At 47.2% G+C, this 19,889-nt stretch overlaps 7 protein-coding genes across 7 annotated transcripts; 2 read left to right on the forward strand and 5 right to left on the reverse strand.

Moving 5' to 3' along the window:
• Positions 1–2,367: 2,367 nt before the first annotated feature.
• RhiXN_09720 (uncharacterized protein) lies at positions 2,368–3,100 on the reverse strand (the record flags this gene model as incomplete). The annotated part of the gene is made up of 4 exons (XM_043329536.1): positions 2,368–2,491; positions 2,551–2,651; positions 2,704–2,784; positions 2,843–3,100. 4 exons carry the CDS (start codon positions 3,098–3,100, stop codon positions 2,368–2,370), a joined length of 564 nt encoding a protein of 187 aa, XP_043182370.1.
• Positions 3,101–4,402: 1,302 nt separating this feature from the next.
• RhiXN_09721 (arrestin) lies at positions 4,403–7,632 on the forward strand (the record flags this gene model as incomplete). The annotated part of the gene is made up of 4 exons (XM_043329537.1): positions 4,403–5,030; positions 5,082–5,656; positions 5,709–5,912; positions 5,965–7,632. The coding sequence occupies 4 exons, from the start codon at positions 4,403–4,405 to the stop codon at positions 7,630–7,632; spliced, it is 3,075 nt and encodes a 1,024-aa protein (XP_043182371.1).
• Positions 7,633–8,152: 520 nt separating this feature from the next.
• Positions 8,153–9,410, reverse strand: RhiXN_09722 (GNAT family acetyltransferase; the record flags this gene model as incomplete). Its single annotated transcript, XM_043329538.1, has 4 exons — positions 8,153–8,384; positions 8,436–8,668; positions 8,720–8,940; positions 8,993–9,410. The coding sequence occupies 4 exons, from the start codon at positions 9,408–9,410 to the stop codon at positions 8,153–8,155; spliced, it is 1,104 nt and encodes a 367-aa protein (XP_043182372.1).
• A 1,240-nt stretch (positions 9,411–10,650) lies between these two features.
• RhiXN_09723 (3-hydroxyanthranilate 3,4-dioxygenase) lies at positions 10,651–11,225 on the reverse strand (the record flags this gene model as incomplete). The annotated part of the gene is made up of 2 exons (XM_043329539.1): positions 10,651–11,010; positions 11,061–11,225. 2 exons carry the CDS (start codon positions 11,223–11,225, stop codon positions 10,651–10,653), a joined length of 525 nt encoding a protein of 174 aa, XP_043182373.1.
• Positions 11,226–11,562: 337 nt separating this feature from the next.
• RhiXN_09724 (C-8 sterol isomerase) lies at positions 11,563–12,487 on the forward strand (the record flags this gene model as incomplete). The annotated part of the gene is made up of 5 exons (XM_043329540.1): positions 11,563–11,694; positions 11,757–11,934; positions 11,989–12,103; positions 12,156–12,304; positions 12,354–12,487. The coding sequence occupies 5 exons, from the start codon at positions 11,563–11,565 to the stop codon at positions 12,485–12,487; spliced, it is 708 nt and encodes a 235-aa protein (XP_043182374.1).
• A 632-nt stretch (positions 12,488–13,119) lies between these two features.
• RhiXN_09725 (GNAT family acetyltransferase) lies at positions 13,120–14,254 on the reverse strand (the record flags this gene model as incomplete). The annotated part of the gene is made up of 2 exons (XM_043329541.1): positions 13,120–13,748; positions 13,804–14,254. The coding sequence occupies 2 exons, from the start codon at positions 14,252–14,254 to the stop codon at positions 13,120–13,122; spliced, it is 1,080 nt and encodes a 359-aa protein (XP_043182375.1).
• Positions 14,255–17,406: 3,152 nt separating this feature from the next.
• On the reverse strand, positions 17,407–19,854 carry RhiXN_09726 (uncharacterized protein; the record flags this gene model as incomplete). The annotated part of the gene is made up of 4 exons (XM_043329542.1): positions 17,407–17,469; positions 17,620–18,116; positions 18,173–18,211; positions 18,300–19,854. 4 exons carry the CDS (start codon positions 19,852–19,854, stop codon positions 17,407–17,409), a joined length of 2,154 nt encoding a protein of 717 aa, XP_043182376.1.
• Between the last annotated feature and the right edge of the window lie 35 nt (positions 19,855–19,889).

Below are 19,889 nucleotides of genomic sequence, written 5' to 3' on the forward strand. Positions count from 1 at the left end.
ATAAAATTGCGCCCAAGCACTCAATAGCTGTACAGCACAAGGATGCCTTTGTCTAAATTCCAATATACACGAATTTTGATCACTTTATAGAGTAAAGCAATGCATCACGCCCAAATCTATACAGAGTTGAAAATTTTTATACAATTATCTCTGCGTTGCCTTCACCATCACGCATATTCTGAAAACATCGTTTATTGAGACCAGGTCAACAGGTCACAGTTTAATTGGGTCAGGCTGCTTGTCATCGCCCGCTAGCTGCCTCAGCTTTGGAAGTACGACCATACACCAAGGTTGGGAAGTTTCCAAACGCAGATCCCAGTGCGGTATAAATCAGAACCTCTGTATATGTACAATAACAGGCATCCAGGTTGGTCAATTATAGCCAACTGGCGATATCAAAGTTATAGACCCGAGTTCACCTGCACCGGATAGCCACATCACTCCGAAGTTCCTGAACATCCTTATTTAGTTTAACCATCACTTTTTCTGGGCTATGTCCTCCAGGCGCAGGCGCAAGAGATTTGATGCGAACCGTACCAAATGTGAAACGAAGCGAGCTTCCAGTTGCTTTCTGTACCTGCTCGACCAAATCAGAGGGGTTACACTATACCAAATCAATCGATTGAACTATCGACCGAATTCTCTAATCCGTAAGGATTTACATCGATATCTACATCGGCACCCAAGGACTTGAGGAAATCGAAATTCTTGGGTGAGAGGTGATCATGACTTTATAGCCTGAAAGTTTGGCGAGCTTTACGAAAAATGGTCCGAAGGATGCCGTATAATCGTGCGATATATGGATAATTGGTGCCTTCTTTATGGAACGAAATTAAAGGGGCCTCGGTGTGCAACTTCCGCCATGACGCCATAAATTGTTATCTAGTATCATTTAAGCAACTAGCTATCCTGGTCAGGGCATCCATTCGTTCTTGTCATTCTCGGATTCAGAAGGCTCTTCAAGCTTGCTACGGTTGTATAATACTTGAATATATACCTGTCCACAGCCCGGCAGCCACAGGAAGAACGCCTTAAGGCAAAGGCCTGAAATAATTACGCGTAGCCTATAGTGATGGATTTTTTAAAGGAGAATAAATTAGAGCAGAATTTCCGGATTAGGTCGGCTTCAGACTTGAGGTAATGCGCAAATGCTCCGCGATCTTTGTGGGTTCCTGGTAAAATATAGCCTGATTAGCGTGATATAACCTACGAAGCCGAATGACCGCCTCCGTCAGCGAGTCTATGATCTCTATCTCCCATTTTGAATCTTAAACTTTGCAACGTGGTCTGAGCCGAGCCTTACCATGGTTCTCGAGAAATCACATCTGATGATCTCAGATGCTGAAGGTGAGCCCCTGCTCAAGGAACAACCGTATGTTATATGAAGGCGCAAAGTGCTTACGGGCGGTTTCGGTATTTTGATCAGAGTCAGACTGGGTCAAAATATCAAAACCTAATACTACAGGAACTTGCGTTTCCAGTCTGTCGGATTTTGAGTAGCGGAGTGAACTTGAACGAGAACGTCATTCGCGCCAAGAGTAAAAGCAGGAACATCTTCGCGTTGGATCGTTTTGTAACCAATGCCACCATAATTTGGGTAGGGTCCTCATGATTTGTATGGCGTATTGTCCTCCTTGAGTGTGAGTTATCCGGATCGATGGCGATATCGTGGTTTTTATCCCCTCCCACTCAAGTCATATGAATATATGTTGAGTGATAAGGCGATAGTACAACCATGTCTCAAATATAGCTTCAGTCTGATTTTAGATTCACAACCACTGTACAAGGTTATAATGCTGAAAATCAGTGCGTGTGTTTAAGTGAGAATTGAGCTGAAATCAAGATCAATACATACTGATTTTAGGTATCAATTCTTCCATAGTCTGATTCATGCCGGGGGAGGCATACTAACATTGTAATTTTCAGACCATATCCCACTGAAAAAAGAGATCTTTTACTGACGTACTGATTTTCAGGATCTTATCACACCACAGTGAACAAACTGTATGCGTCTGGCTATGCATCGTATATGCCCCTCATTTGGCAAGCCCAAATTGTGCACTGCAATAAAGGCAAAAGGGGATACCTAATGTTCTAGTTATTACGGGGCCTGGATATACATTGTCCATGCCATAGGGATTCATGAGCAAGAGTGACAGGCATACCCCCTGATGCCCGGAGAGGTATAGGCTTTTCGTCTTACTTCTGGCCGATGGATATAGCCCCATGAAGCCGGAGACATGTCAACTTAGACATTTACTAGAAACACCTTGGCGAGATTAGCAGGATTTAGCGCATTTTTTAATGCAAAGTGCTGAACGAATGCATGTCAAGATAAATGTCTATTGGTACTTTTAGGTTACGTGCTTATACTCGATTGAATTGTTTTAGCGCGGTCCACGGGTCTCCCTTGTCGACCCAGTCTAGAAGGACATATGTGGGCCAAAGGCCCTCTCCCAAGGGTGCGCAACCTCTAGCATGTGCCATGATCCTAACTTTCGGTGAGCAAAAAAAAAAAAGCAGTAATTTTGGATCAGCTAGTCTACTTACGAAACAACCGAGTTTGTCGTGGGTGCCTTGGCTCGATCAGGGACTATGATATCGTCGCTACCCAGGAATTTATAATTGAGGCTGTGGTTGATCATGTACATCTAGGGACGAATTAAGTATCATAAAATATGACAGCATCTTGTATTGACGAACCTTTTCGTTGGGACTCCCATTCACGCGGTCTACTTTGCATGGAAAGTTCGCATCAATCTGGCTAAATGGTGTTTCCCACAGCTGTTCAAGCAGCCATTCTATCGGTCAGTTCGCATTACTACGGGGAAGCAGAACTTACGTTTTTGAATTCACTGATGATCCAGGGTACGCCTCCAGAATTTGTAGGATAATCCATAATGACCACAAGTCGTTTGCCACTCGAAATCATTGAACCGAGTGTGGGCCATGCATTCCGGGCTACGCTTCCGCTTAGAGGAGTATAAACGTAAGGCATAATTCCTGATGCTGTGAAAGAAGGAACCCAATATTGGTTGACATCAAGAGCGTCTCCATTGGTCAAGATTAAGGTGACGACTTCTCGTGGATGAGAGTCCATCCATGATTTGATTTTGGTGAGTCAGGATGTGAGTGATCCTCTATCCCAAAGAATGCACGATGAATGGCATAGCTGAACAGCCCCACCCTTGAGTTTTCCTGCTGCTTGGAGAAGTCGGACTCCTAGATTTGGTTGAGCGGTCACATCTGCGTTTTGATTGACCGAAAGTGCGGCAACATCGGTCGAAACGGCGTAGGAATTGTGGGCTGAAGGCTGTGTAAGGGTACAGTCGCGAACCAAACTGAAAGAGCGGACCCACCGCCTATATATGTGACCTATAACTGTGTCATCAGATGAGCTCGTTAGATTAGAATGATCTACTTAAATTTCCATAGGTGCGGGAACAAAGTGCAGCATACCCGTTGCAGAGGTCGTCACAGGTTTCAAGGGTCGGTATGGTCAAGACTGGGGATATTATGGTCGCCAAAAGCCCAACCAGCAGCAGCGGAGCGAGCTTAAGTCGAAGCATCGATTGTACAAGCTTCATAAACACCCCTAAGAAAGCCAGTTGCCATGATAGCGGTCATGCCTTGCTTGCTTTATAGATAACTACTCAACCATTTGTGAGCGTGTGGTTCCAAGCCTACTCAATTTAATAACAGGGAAAGAAGCTCGAGCTCAACTTAAGCGTGAGCAGAGGAAGGCGCAATGAGTGCTCAGTTATCGAGCCTCCCATATAGATCGAAGACATTTCGGCGGTTTCCAGACATTTCGGCACTGCTAAGAAATATTCGAGTACTTCTTGGAGCTCATGTGACCAGATAGATACATGAAAACGAAGAGAATTTTAAAAGAACATTGCGAAACCATACGCGGCACGAAGGTGGTGGAGGCAAACTGGCGAGAGTGCGGCGGCGAGTTCGGGTTATTAGATAAGCTTGTTGGTGGCCAATTGGATCCGTGGCCTTTTCCGTAGCCACTACCGCATGTAGACGCAGGCGCAAACGTACTGGGTGGATTGGGTGGTTTGTTTCCCAAAGATAACTGTTACATTGCTTCCATTTCTACCCGAACAAACGTTAATAGTCAAACACAAAAATGCCGTGAAACCCCGTTTCGCAACACCAATTTTGGCAAACCTTGGAACGCCCCTAACATAGTTGCAGCTTCGGCCCCTATCACTCTACGGTCTCCTAATTCACCTGCCACAACATATCTTGTCCGAGCTAACTGGTCCTCCAAGCTCACCCAATGGTCACGCCACAAAGTCAGCTTGGTCTTGGGCTCGGACTGCCTAACAGTGGCTCGCTGTATAACCATTCGAGAGACCCACAAATCTACAAGCACTCCAGTTCCGGATCAATGGATGGCAGCCATCCAGTTTTTAGTCATTCTCAGATGATGACCGTCGCGGCCACGGTGGTTGGGTCCCTTCCCAGCGAGCAACTTCCGGATGGACCCTCCAGGCCAGGACAGGGAAGAAGTGGTTCAGATGATACAGTGCGGACTCTACCAGATATGGATCCCAGAAACGATTCAGCGGCACATCTCAAGCTTACTCGATGTCGCGTTCGGTCAGAGCCCACGTCGATGGTTGTTGTGGACCGAATCGATTCCGAAAGCTCTCCTACCATTCCAAGAGTGGACTCGTTACTCCACCTTGGTTCTAAAGTAGCCTCGAAAGACTTGAACAAACTGCTCAATGCTCGTGTTCGCCAGGCACCGCTAAGTATTGACATAGACAAGGCCAACGGACCCTCAACTTCTTCGACAGCCGACTCGCCTACGAAAGATGGGCCTCGCTCGTCTCGACTCGAAACCGAAAAATCACGTCCGAGGGTCGAACTGTATTTCAACCTGAATAACCAGGTTGCAGTCGAGGGAGGATTGATCAGCGGCTCGCTTACGGTGCGCACCCGTAAGCCGCGCCGTGGTGAAGCTCGACACGTTCGAATCGATGGTGGAAAGATTCGAGTGCTGGGATACGAAGGTAGGTACTGATTAGTACAAATTACTTGCTCATTTTAATAACCTAGGATAGGGGTATCGGAATCTGAGCGATATGCATTTTACCAGTGCGCAGCTTCATTGGTAGATGCAACCGGGGACCTCAGCCAGCTGTACGAATCGTCGGCCGATCCCGAAGGGTTTCACATTGCACGCGAAGGCACATTTACGACGGCGTTCAAAATGCATATACCTCAACCTTCCGACTCTCAGTCGAAAAAGAGCGCACCCAAAGGCGTGATACAAGATGGCAGTATTAGCGCCACTATCAAGTACATTCTTCTCGTTTCATTTAAAGTCCGAGACGATTCTGACAACGCAACCGGACTCGACAAGTATGCATCTCTCGTTAACCTCAAAACCTCGATTGCCCACTTTTATCGCCATGTTGAAATATGGCCTTCGTATGGTCCACTTACTTTACACTCTGCAGAAGAGATCCGCTCTGCTGTGGATCATTCCGGTACAGTTTCGTCCAGAACAGCCCAAGAATTATTCCTTGGAGGCTCGGGAATGCTTCATTTAACTGCAGTATTACATCGAAAGATTTGGCTTGCGGGACAAAAATGCACAGTTTACATTGGAGTGTGGAACGAGACACGCAAATTTGTAAGTCACGCTATTAGCATCATTATGTTCTTGACTCAACATGGTCTCCCAGGTTAAAGCACTTAATTTGGCGATTATCCGGAAGACAAGTCTTACGCGCCCCAATCAAAATGAAACCACTGGTCGTAAGCAGATTGCAGAAGTCACACTCGACGCATTTCGTGGACCTTCGTTTGGAGCAGTGACTGGGAAGGGTTGGTGGGCAGGCATAGAACCAGGCTCAAGTTCCGAGCTTTCGTATATGATCAGCATTCCCGTAAGTCTCATATCGCGAAATGAACCTAAGAGTCTCTCAATTTTGATGCCAGATCGATGCACTCACTGTGCCTCGTACACACATTATTGAAATTTCCTATGTACTACGAGTATCGCTCATAACTGGTTCACTTTCTTCGAACGTTTCCGTGGATCTGCCTTTGGTTATTATCAACGCACTTTCTACAGACGGGATTCCCACTCCTCCTCCTCCAGGATTACTCACGGGAAGCCTAAAGCTACCAAAGGATGCTCCCGTTTTGTTTTCTTTCAAGACTCCAAGGACTAAAGATAACGCAAATATTGACTTACGAACTTGGAGTTATCCTCATGCCAGCCCTCGGGAGACATCTCCATTCCCCAGGGACTACATATTGGATTGGACAAAACGGACATCAGCACACCCACCTTGTGAAACCGACCCAAGTCCTATAAGATCGGACTATACCCATGGATCAATTTCACTTCCGGTGTCAGCGCGGGCATCTCCTCGGATTGGCGACACTTCAACTACTTCAGAATCTGTTAGCAATCTCATTACACAACTCGAGTCCGACCTCGATAGCATCGGACAAACGGTTAGTGCTGATCAAGAGCGCCGATCAGTTCGTTTCGCACATCAAAACGACAAACGGGATCCTTCAGCCTCCGATACTCTCAAGGCACGCTCTTCTACGAAACATCGAGTGACTTTTATGATGCCCATACAGTTGGATGCCGATATGGGTTCGGTCTTCCCGCCATCCAGCGAATATTCACCACAGGTGAGCTCCGGCACCGGACACTATACTGGATTACGACAGCAACCCCTGGTCAAGAAGCTCAATCCGCAAGATAGAGAACCAATTTCGGTTAATCCAGATAAAGATATTTGGACATCCGACGACGCCGATGCAATCCTGAATTCTATTCGCCCGGACACCCAAACGTTTTGTACCTCTAGCCTCAGTAGTCTCAGCCATACCCAAGAAATTGTTGCCGACCGACCTTCGTCCGGATTATACACTGCCTCGACCTCGACCTCAACATCGGAACCGTGGTCTTCAAGCGGGACTACCACTGATTGTCACTCGGGCACAGATGATTATTATTCGAGGTTTGATGCGCCAGGTCCAGGGTTTCGGAACCCTCCAGCACGATACGATCTGCAGGACATCTCTTCGGCACCCGGATCCCAATCTAGTGATCGACAACGCGCCGAGTCACTCTTGACGGAGGACACCCCTCGTGCTGGCTCAGTTAGGAGATTTCAGCCTGAGCTCATTGCCGGTGCTATTCAAATGTCTGCTTCCCGTGCAACACTGGTTTCCGCGGCCAGCAGTCCTATGCTAGCCAAATCTCAATCTGCATATGTGATTGGCTCTCCGGTCAACCAATACAGGCGGTTCGTGCCCCAAAATTTTGCAGTTCCACCCCGTGAAGGAACTTCGGTTACTCCACCAGGAAAAACCCAGCTCTCTTCGAAGGAGAAACGAAAACTGAACGCAGAACATACACCCTGGAAAACCCACTGGGACAAGAGCGTCGCTTCTATTCGCCACAGCCCTAGGCAGTTAGACAATGACCTACGGACCAGCCGCATTCATCTTCGCGCACACTCCACCCCTCAACCCCGCGAGAACCAGGATATGGGCATTGCGCCATCTCAGAGCACTGTTCGCTCGAGGATTGCCGCTCTGGAGGAGCGCTCACGCGGCCGTCCATCTTCGTCCTACTCTTGAGTTTTCATGCACTGTATCACCCCATTGTTTTATGTTTTCATTTGCGACACCTATTGAACTGTCTGCAAGCTGCTGTATCATTTTCTCTGTACTTTACCATTATACCGATCATGATCCGAATAGATAATTAAATCGCGGTGTATGCGTCTGAATAAGCAGAGGAACTGTGTATGAAATTGACTTCACGAGAAAACTTGGATTATGTGCTACAACAACAATGATGAATGATAAATTAGATGAAGGGAGCCGGAGAGGGGTGATTGATATAAATAGAGGAAACTGACCCAGAAAATAGGCCTGTTGAGGGATGGTAATGAGAGAGAGAAATAATCGAAGCGCGGAACGTACAGGCAAAGACAAAATCGAAAAGGCAAACCTGAACATGCTGAGAAGTTGGAAGGATGGATATGGCGCACAACCCGATGGAAACAACTATTAGGAGACGAAGTGGCTATCATGAGCCTTAAGTATGAGTCTTTTGACTGTTCAAAAAGTTACATTGAAGAAACTCAATGCAAGGTCACCAGTGCCCTCGTATCGTATTCTGGGATGTTTGTTCGTTAGACTGGAGAAGATTCGATAAACTCGGTTGCGGGCTAACCTGGAAACCGATCTCTAACCAGTCTTCGACTAGTTCCGGACGTGGTGCTCCGCACAACCCTGTATACCCAACTTGATGGCATAATCTTTCTACTGGGTCACCGTGTGAGACGTAAAGCACTACTGTATCCTTGCCCTCATTGTGGAGGAGACTGGGTGGGTCGTTAACCGTGTGCGATAATAAAATCCAATCGAAAACGTACTGCTGTGTTACCCAGTGCATAAGGCGCTTTGCAAACTGGCGGCCTCGGAACTCTGCAGCAGTATAGATCTTTGTGATGGCTGCGACACTCTGTGACGATCTTGAAGAACAAACCATCGATGCGATACGGACTCTGCCAGATGTATCACGTGTCCGGTAGACCCAAATCCGCCTGTCTCGGATTAGCTTAAGTGCCTCGGTATTGCTTTGATCGTCTTGTAGTGTAAAATATATCTAACGTATTACTGGTCAATGGGAGCAAGTCCACCTTCACCAAAAACATACCGAATCACGTGCCAGGCCATTACATAGAGTCGCCACTTGGTCGAGATCCTCCATTTCAGCCAGTTTGATAGAATCACTGCAAGGAAGGCTAGATGGTGCTGGTTTTAGAGTATTATTTGTACAATAACTGAGCTTGACAGAGTAAAACGGAGCTGGCTCGGGGTTGTGGCCGGATATATGCGTCCACGCGCTGCGGAATGCGCACACCACTGGTACCAACCCTGATGTACCTGACTTAATACCACTATCAAGAAGTTGAAGGCGAACCCTTACCAAAAGCGGAGAAGATACGCTGGGACGGAATTGACTTGTATAGCTGTACCACCGCGAGCCTCACGCGCTGTTCAATGAAAGCAGGTGTGAGGTCACACGAAGGGTGACCGGACCAGATAAATAAAGGGTATCCACCAAAATGGTTATCGTTGAGAGCAAAAACAAAATCGAGGGACCAGTTAGTTGCCCGAGATTGAGGAGATGCCCTTGTAGTCCAGATGCAAATCCAAAAATTGTTGCCTGTGCTCGCCTCAGATCCCGTCTGTTGCTCCTTTTCTTGCGCTTCAAGTGCGAGTGCAAGTATTATATTTGACCGCTCTTCTCGCCGAGATAAATGCTCAAAGGCTACAGAGAGGAAATCTGTAGGGCTTGAATGCACTGAGAAAGTAATATTAGGTCGATTAGATAGAGAAGGCATGACTAGAAGATAGAAGTCCCAAGCAAACTTGAAGAAATCTCAAGATCGAAAACGGAGTGAATATATGATTAATACCGAGGGACCTGTAACCCTTTCTGCAGAATCCGAAGTGCGGCTTATATTGTCTTGGAGTAGAATAATTAGAACAAAAAGCGATGGATTAATTTGGTACAACTTCCGGGTTTTATGCGTTGGAGTGATCTATCCACATGACAAGACCAACTCGGGGATTTGATGCGCGATGCCGGGAGTTGATCTATATCTCCAAATGCGGCGCATGAAGAGACAGCGAGTTGGCTGATACACAGCCATGGCCGGTCAAAATAAAACATAGTGAATCAAAAAGTGGTGAATTGCAAATGTGTTCTACGGTCGTTTCACCGCACTCGCGCGGCCAAAACCGGTGAAAGCAAATATTGCCACAAATGATTTTTTTCCAAATCAGGATATGGGCGTCTATATCAACACAAGGCGGATGTATCTTTCGCACAAACAGCACCGCAATTCATGGGGAGCGGTGGACTGCCATGATAGAATTCTGCGAGAAAAACGGCGAAGTTGCCCGGTTTGAACTCACAAAATGAATGGTCTGCATACAATCTGTTCGCCTGTTGCATAAGTAGCAAACATTCCGCCCTCCCCCCAATTTGATGAACAAAACCCAGAACCGTCGTGGTGGGCGGCACTGTAAAATTCTAGAACTTCCTTATAATTTGTAGGAAATCATGAGAAAACAGGAATCATGTATGCATTGCGTTCTGGCGAACGCATTTACTTGGTGTATCGCCACTAAAATCATGATCTTCACTCGATATCGTTATGAGATACCCGACTAAAAATGAGGCTTTGAGGCGTCATTTCACAGATGCTTCGGGCCACACGTTAGGTCGTCAATACTTGATAGAATCTAATTTCGAAAATACCAAGGTACCGGGCGAAGCCCGTTGAATGTCCGATCTGATGACCGCGGTTGTAGAGTTGTTACCCACATTTAACAGATCTCAGTGCCTCAGTGCTTGGTTAATTTGGCAAAATTTGAACTCGGCTCCTATAAATTAGGGCCAGAGTGCTTAAGCATGTATCAGAGGCGTAAATTTAGCAGTTGCGTTTGAGACGATATGCGCATACATGATCCCCGAATTGATGATCGGTCAATCAAAAGTGTAGCTGTGTAAGGCAAAAATACAGGCATCTTCAATTGACATGCCCCAATCTGTAATGTACATCAAAATCTAGTCATTTACTTGGCGCCTGCTACTTCTCCACAGCTACTACATGTGCGAATTGACGGGTCCGATATCCACTTCTCGATCAATGGCTTAAGCTGAGTACCAAGATCAGTGCAGTGGAACGAGTCTTCCCGAATAATTGTTGGTTTGTCGTGTGACTTGGAACGACAGTACCATCGCAATCGATCTATCGAGTCTGCCGGTCTCTGGCGCTCAATTACAATTCCAATTGTGTCCGCAAATCGTACTGGATTATGCGGAGTATTGGCAGGCAGAAGGAACATCTCTCCTTCCTCGATGTGAATATCCTTGAATTCTTCTCCGTCTACAACCCTCAGCAACATCCCGCCATGGTGTTGATAGAACCATTCCTACATCACAGATCAATGCCAGAGTGATAGGCTAGGATGCTTGACATTACCTCGGTCTCGTTGACGTGGTAATCACTGCGTTCATTTGGTCCACCGACCACCATCACGATAAAATCACCCCCTTGATATAGGCAGAAATTATTGACTGGGGGTCTCAATCGGTCAGCATTCTCCGACAGCCATTTGGGAAAGTTCAACGGAGGTGCCAAGGGCATGTTGATTGTAACCAAATGAAATTATTAACTGTGGTTAAGCTCAAGTAAGTATATGAGGTTGACCTACGCTCGACAAGTTGGGGGTGGCTAGTTGGTCGTGGGACTTCCTGAGCTATGTATCCAAGAGAGTGGGATTAATTACGTTATCCAGGATACATATCATGTGACCGTGGCGTTTTTGCTCAAAATCAGGAGAAATTCGGTGTCGGGCTCGTACGATAGTTGAGCGAATTCATTCTCATACGATACTACTGGTGAGTAAACTTGAGACACCCCAGCTTAAACCTCTCTCTTAAATAATATAAAAGGGACGCGAGGCCACTCCTTACATTGTGACATGCCGGAAAAGCGAACAAAACACACGCCTGCTCCAGTACCTGCAAAGCCCGGAAAAATGCAGCGGTGGATGACGTGGGCCACCATCTTTTGCATAGTCGCAGGACTCTATTCCTGGCTTGATACCATCAAAGTACGCGTTGGTTCGGGTTTTTTTCGCTTGTTCGTTGCCGACACTCACTATTTTTAATCTAGGATAGATGGTATATTTTTGATCATAACGCACTGCACGAACTTTCAAAAGAGGCCATTGCCTTGCATAATGATGATATGCCCAAAATAATTTCTCACATTGTTTCGAATCTTACTCAAACTCATGGTGCCAAGCACGTCAATGTACGGGAGCACGAGTGGGTTTTCAACAATGCTGGGGGTATGCTCGTCGAATATAAGACCTTGTTCTTGACACTCATGCTATCTCCTCTAGGTGCAATGGGCGCTATGTACATTATTCATGCATCAATCACCGAGTACTTGATCATCTTTGGCACCCCACTTGGTACTGAAGGTCATACCGGAAGGCATACTGCAGATGATTATTTGTAAGCATCCAGTTACCACTTTACTCATCCCTGTATTAATCGGTCGCACTAGCAATATTCTGCAAGGTGAACAATGGGCTTTTGCTGCTGGCGGCCTAACTATGGAACGCTATCCTGCTGGGTCCGTTCACCACCTTCCTCGTGGAATCGTAAAACAATACAAAATGCACGAAGGCTGTTGGGCACTTGAGTACGCTCGAGGTATGTCCAATTCGCAGGAGTCTGGTATCTATACTAATTGAATTAATAGGTTGGATCCCATTGATGTTACCTTTTGGATTTGCTGATACGTTCTCCTCAACCTTCGATTTCCCAACCCTGTGGGACACTGTCTACGTGACTGGGAGAGAGATGATTCGTAACCTTTTGGTCGGAAAAATATAGATGTTGTAACAGCACTTGTCACAGTAGTGTTTCTTTTACGATCATTTAATACGAAACCCACCATTACTATTGTCTGTGTGACAGATGGTTGAGGTGTTGTACTGGTACAGCCCAAGCACATCATAACATTCTGCATCTCTCAAATAACCCTTATTATTATACAATTATTGAGTTTTGAAGGGACTCCATTTAGATCCGACTCGGAGTGGAGTTACAGAGCTTTGGGACGAAAGTATCAATTTTGGTCTGGGCGAATGTGCCTCGCAACTCGTCCGTATCAACATCACCTTGATCCCATTAAACTTGAAACAGAAGATTCGTCCGGCCAGTTCACTAGTTTGACCACACATCAACAACAGATAGGGAGATATTCGGCGATACAATTAATTGACCAGCAAATTACTACACTACTGCAACAAACAACTTGGAGCTAGATAGGTATACAGAGCGTTATGACAGTGTTCCGACAAATGCAACTTCGAAGACACAATGAAAAATAAATACCAAATTGGATGATCGAGAAAGTGAGATGGGGATGTTGGGAGGAGAAACAGATGACTAGCGATCCGAACTTGAGCAATAAATAGATAAAAGAAATATTTCGAAACTTCATTCAACGTTGGGGATTGCATTTACCAGTGACCACGCTGGGTTGCTTGGAACCCGGTTTCAAGCCAGCTCTCAACAAAAGGAGGGAGAGGCAAGTTATCATCCAAACCCTGGAAGCCGACCCGATTGTAGACGCGCGCTGCGGGATTTCCATGGCTGACGTAGAGAACAACAGCCTCGTGCGCAGTAGCGCAGTCAGTGCCGTCCAAGAGGACACGGGTGACGTAGGCCACCAGGCGTTGGGCGCATCCCTTACCGCGGAAATTGGGGGGAGTATAGACTTTGTTAATCGATGCGACTGCATTAGGAGTCCGGCGGGTAGAGGCTACAATAGTGGCAATGCCTTGGGGAGTGGCATAGACCCAAAGATGCTTAGCCTCGATCATAGACTTGGCTTCCTGGCGCCCTCCTTCTAGTGATAGGGGAAAGTATACAGAGTCGTCAGCGAATTCCTTGCATAGCTGAGCGCATTGATCGAGGTCGGCAAGGGTAGCCAGCCGGAGTTCGTGTCCTGAAGGAAGTTGAGGAGTAGGCTGGAGATGCTTGCGAGTGCAGTACGAAAACTTGGCGGCATAGAAAGCTTCAGGTTCGGGAATTTTGCCAGTGACCTGAGTCCATACGTTGGTGAAAGCGTTGACTACGGGTTCTTGACCTGCGAGGGATAGGAGTGAGGTTGTGATAAATATCGTCAAGCCAAGGCAGCTCACCGAAAACAGAAAAGACCCGCTCAGCGGGGATCGCTCTGGAGAGACGAGCAACAATTGCTTGAATACGAGGGAATAGGAATGCAGAAGACATTTCGATTGACTGGTGAGGTGACCAGAAGAACACTGGGTAAGCACCAAGTAGGCCTTCGGTAAGGGCGAGAACAAAGTCGAGGGTGGGTACCGAGCTGGCGCCACGGGAGGTCCACTGCGTCATCCAGAATTGCCGTGGTACCTGAGACGTAGGCGCTGCCTGAGGCGCCGACCAGTAAGCTGCCCCTCGAGCGTTAGAGACAGGAAGCCTTTCGTTCTTGCGAACTTTAATGGCAAAAGGGAGAATGATGTTGGAGGTAAGACCGAATTTCTCGAGAATATGCTCGGTAGCATCGAGGAAGTCCGTTGCAGTTGGGTGGATAAGGACCTGAAGATTGAGTGTTGCGGCACGAGAAGGCATGGCAGTAGATGTCGGTCGTTAGTGGGATTGCTTGGTGGACACAAAGGCAAGTGTAACTTGGGAGGGATGAGCTTGACAGGCCGCCGGCGGGTGCGATTATATACCTATCCCGACGGTATGAGTACTGATGGGCATTGTTCCGGACTAGAAGCCGCATTAGTGATAGAGTGATGGTATAACCGGACCCCACGCAAAGCACAGCACAAAGACGAGTCAATGCACATCAACTGGATTTGACCCAATATTGTTAGCCGAGAACTGGAAATTGGCTAAGGCTTAGTTACGAGTCATTCGGGATTAGCAAGCCATTCGGTATACGCCGATCCTGGAAAGATGCGCTGCCACGCCAGACTCGCAAATCCATCCGACATATGTCGGGATTGAATCCCGTGCGAAATGGTGGCGAGCGATTTGGGTCGCACTGCCCGGGCGGTCGCGGAAGTCAGATACCGGTACGCTGCAAATATCGGCCTAAGTTCGTAATCCACAGATAGTGTGCTATTGCAGCGTGAGACCAATCACCGCAGTCTCCACATGGATGTTGGAAGCGAATGATGGTTCATCAGTTAAGGACAAAGCGCTATAAGCCTCTTGAATCCATTCGATCCATTGGCAGTTTCAGGCTTGTGGCCAAACGAAATCGTTTGTCAGGAAGCAAGGCTGTGTGTCGCAACATCAAGTCGCACAGAGGAATAACCACAGTTAGGAAATAAATGGGCGCCTATTTAGGCTGTGCAGTTCAACTGCCCCCACCATGTTATTCTACGTCGAGTTCTGGGCCCACAATGAGTTCATTATTCCCACTGTGGTAAGTGGCGTAGAGATCAAGAACAACTTGATGAACAACGAAAACTCTCCGGCACCAAGTGTTATCCGGCCAAGTATCCGATGATTATCTAATCTCTGCGCCCGCTATGGCCGTACGCAACTATTGCACTATAGGCAAACCCTTCATCGTCCTTTTCCTTTACCAGACAGACACTGTCCTCACGTTTTAGCACCGATCACGATCGAGTATATTATAGAGTAATATATATGTGGCATAGTAGCAATACAGTCCAGAATTGTCGATTCATCGTCAGGACCCGAGCATCAAATGCCGGCTATCCAGACGCCAGGCGCCATCTTTGAATCAAAGTTGCATCTTTGCATCATGCTGTTGCGCGCAAGCCATATCACATCAATCATTACTTGTTCATGGCCTAGCGCAGCGCTATATCCCGAGCGAAATACACTTTAACCATCGGGTTTTCACTCCTCCGTTAGTTGAGTAATTCAATGAACCATATGAGTAGAAAAAACCTACGTTAAAGCCGCCTGACAGGCTTATATTCACGTCATCTTGACTCGAGATTACTATTGTGGCGATGTAGGTGACTTGATTGGCGCCATATCTGTGCACAGAATATCAAAATTTAGATTTGTGCATAAGGGTGCTATCCTCGGTCCCGGAGGGCCTACGATCTTTACCAACTCCACGATATGAGGTTAGGCGCTACCGGGTAGACGGCCCCGAAACTCGGATCTGGATGAACAATCTTACCGTGACACAAGGATCATCTCAAGGTGTCGAGGGGTCACTGATTCATCGACCATCAAATCAACGGCTGTGTATATCCGGGTCGGGAATGACAGTATTATGATCGAGGATCGTGGTGAAGCATCTGCCACGTACACGTATACTTCTGATCTAGCCATACCAGTGGTTTACTACGAAACAAAAGCCGAGTATGTGTGTCCTCTATTCTCGAGAAGTAGTACAATCGAGTGCCCGCAGGCGATGAGGCTAATCGTGAGTGCCGCAAAACACTGACGTACGTAACTGGTTACGGACACTCGGCCACCAGCGCCGACCCCGGATAATATTAGCATACACTACTCTACTGCTCCGACCGCCTCGGCAGTGAACCACCACCACATGATATCTCCATTGTCCATTTCTCACTCTCACAAGCCCCTTGGTAGCTTCCCGGCGTAGAACGACTTCGATCAGTAGACCAACTTGGATTAGTGGTGAAAATATTCGGGTAGTAATCACCGCAGACCCCGATGGCCGCATAAGCACCAATAATTTAGGGGAAAATTAATGATATACGATACTAATTCCGTTATATTCGGACGCATATTTAAGGATATGGGCTCGTGTTGTTTCTGTTGTGAAACTGATAGGAGGCTTTGCGAGATTTTGATCCACCATCGTAAGTACCGTCGACGTGATCGAGGTCTTTATTTGATCTAAATGTACATCATTTGACATACACTCGTGGCGCAGACAGAGTCTACACCGAGGGAAATATTTGTGCTGAATCTCCAGTGGACCAGTAGGTTTGATGACACATCTTCGCGCGGACATTTATTAAGGTGATGTTTTTGTAATGATCGATCTGTCATGGCGTTATTCTAGTTCTTTCCCAGTGATTGACTATGCCCTAGTTAAGTATTATAGCCCAACGAACTTTGTCTTTGATAATACTCAAATAATGCCAAAGCTGACAAACACCCCCTGGTGGCCAGATTAATCATAGGTCCAAAAGAGAGCTAATAAAGGCAGAACACACGAAGCTGTGTGTACCAGGGTAACCAACACAGCCAATCTCGAACTTGTTCAATCGCCGGGATGCCCAGAAGCACACGCGACGCGCGAAAATATCAAAAATACAATGCGTTTGCAGAATATTAGTCTTGGTGCTGTTTTAGGTTGGGTGCCCAATGGTTTACCGTAGTCTATCTAAGGAAGACCCCCAAGACTTCTATCACACTCTGCTTCAAAGGTGGGAAATACCTTTGCGTGAGTTCCAAGGCTTGGATTGGTTGTATGCCGTGGGTATCCGAACTCATCCAGGGAGATATAATCGTCGGTGTATTTCTAAGCTTTAGTAGAAGGACCAACTCAACAAAAACCCGATTGGCTGGAATGTGCGCAGTAGCGCACTATGGCGCAGCGTAGGTTCGGCGAGCCTCAGTAGCGCCATAGGGCTCTCGGAAGCGCCTTATGGCGCTACCACGTGCTACCTAGAGCCAGACCGACGCGCCCCCTCCCCCCGGGGAATCTTCTGTACATAAAAAAGATATAATTACAAACGAATAAGATTACCGATGATGATTTAGTGCGTTTGTGTGCGAAGAGCCAGTGATCGAGACGGTTGGAAGGTTTATTGAAGCCCAAAAGTGCGAGCAGTTTTGTCAGCACGCTCGTAGTCGAGTTGATGTTCAGGCTAATCTTGCAAAAACAATCGATTAGCAAGTAAAGATATAATTATTAAGACTAAGAAGAGGCACAATCGATAAGCCCAGCCGTACACAAAATTAGGAAAATGTTTGGGGGGGGGGACAGAAACTTTTTACGCGGACTATTGGGAGCGGACCTGTCGAGATGCCGAGGGGTCCCAACGTTGAGACGTAACGGATGAGTCGGATGAGTCTTCCTGGGATTCTCTCTCCCCCGCTAGTCTTGGAAACCTGCTGCGTTGAAGATTTGCAAGAAGTCGATCTTGGAGGCGCGGCCGGTGACGCCTCCAATACTGAATGTACTGGTAGAAGTGATGATTGTAGTAATGATTAAGCCAAAAGTTCCCGCGAGTATCGAGAAGATCAACGTAGCGATTAAGCTCCAGTTGATTCTCGATCGTATGGAATTTAGGGACGAGGTGCGTGGCGAAGACTATGTCGGTAACTGGAATAACAAGGGTTTGACGAAGACCCTTCGAATCGAAATCGGGCCGGGTCGAGTAAAGCTTTGTGAAAGGAGATGCAGAAACGTCGAACGACTCAAAAAGCTCAAGGTATGCCAATTCACCACTATAATAGAAGCGTAGGTGCGCAGGGAGTGTGAATAAGGCACGTACTCGTCCTGCACGATATCCTAGATGTAGGCCTTAATGCTAAAGTAGTAAAGCGTGCATCATAGGGAGAGCTTACGGTGAATCCCGTGTTTTTCATTTGTGTCTGAAAAAGAACCTGTTGTCGTGGGCTCAGTTGGTTAGAGATATACATAAAATAGGCAAGCGAATGTAGAGAAATGTGGGTGTTAAGAAATGATACTTACGCAGGCGGTTGGGCTTTTCCACGTACAACGCAACATCCCAGACACCAGCCCGACGAACCCGTCCACTAGGACTAACCTCAGGTGCACTTGCACGTACTACGTCTCGCTTAACGGGATCGAAAGGGGCAAACGAGGGGGGAGAATGGAATAGATAAATTTTGTGCCAGACATTCACGTAGTTGTTTTGGGAAACAAAGCTGTCGTGTCTAGGGACTCCCAATCGGCGTGTAAGGAAATCGCGTACGTCAGAAATGACATTCGAAGCCTTGTATTTGTCAATTAAGTCCTGGAAGGTTTGCTTCTCCTTGGTCGCCTGCTTGGCCATGTATCGTAACGGACGTGGGTAAACAATTTGTTCAAGCTTGTCCTCCCCGTTCGTGTTGTCATTGCCTTGTCCGCAGGTTTTTTCCACGCCCAAGGACGTCGTAGAGCCAAAACGCGCGCTCTGAGTCCCAAACGCATGCTCGGCTAGTGCCTCAACCTGTTCCAGCTCAGTTCGTCTCTTATCGTATTCGCTCCCATCTGGACTCTCGCCTTCACCCTGATCCATTCCTAGGTATTGCTCCAGGTATCTTCGGTGCATCCTTATCGCGTCCTGACGTTGAATATATATGACCATCTGCTCCAGTGGCTTCACTTTGTTCGATGCGCGCCACGGAACTTTGGCGTACTCAATATGTAGGTGTTCTGGAGCCTCTGTATTGTAGCCGTCTGGCGTACCCAGTTCGCGAATTGACCGTACCCAGTGTCGTAGCATGTGCAACTTGGGAATCTGGTTAAAACGCCTTTCGGACTTATAGAACCCTTTAAGGACAAGCAACTCCTTAAGTTCATGGAAGGTTTTCAGGTCGTCCTCCATCGCCCCGAGGTCCCATTCCGTTAAACTCAACGCGTGCAATCGATATATGAAGTTGACAAGAACTCGAATCATTTCCCCTAGCTCCGGGGGATTCAGACCGCCGATTACAGCAGGTAAGAATTGAGCAAGTAGCTGTTTGCTCTGTCGCCCCGTCCATTGACTGACCGGTGTGATCCCTTTAGCGAAATGCGTCAACCCCTCTGCCTGTGGCATAGCCAATAGCCAATTGTCAAGCACGTGTGTGCCAATGATGTGCTTCATCCACCGGACAATATGGGACTTGAAGACACCTTGATAGGCTTGGTGAAGGAGGTCGGGGGTAAAACAAGCTGAAAGATTAAGGCCAGGGATATCCCCCCACCATGGCCAGGTGGGTTTTAACCCAAGGAGTTTCAGGCGAGTAATATTTTGATCCATCATGTATTTCCGTATTGCATCTAATGTCTCCTCTCTATTGCGTAGGTCGGATTCTTCATCAAGCAATCCTTGCTCTGAATTCAAGGTTTTGCATATTGGACAGCCCCCCTCCGATGTGCACCCCTGTAGATTTTGTTTGGGCCAATCTGCTGTGTAGGCCGCTATGCGTGGAAATATTTGACGCAGATGACCGTCTGGACACCACATCTCAACACCTTCCTCCAAAGCCTCACGTAGTGGCTGGAACATCTTCTCCATTGCTCGGTGAACCAACTCCATCTTGAGCTGTCACCTCTCGTCGTTGTCGGCAATAT

Source organism: Rhizoctonia solani, chromosome 8 (assembly GCF_016906535.1).
Source record: "Rhizoctonia solani chromosome 8, complete sequence".
NCBI lineage: Eukaryota > Fungi > Basidiomycota > Agaricomycetes > Cantharellales > Ceratobasidiaceae > Rhizoctonia > Rhizoctonia solani.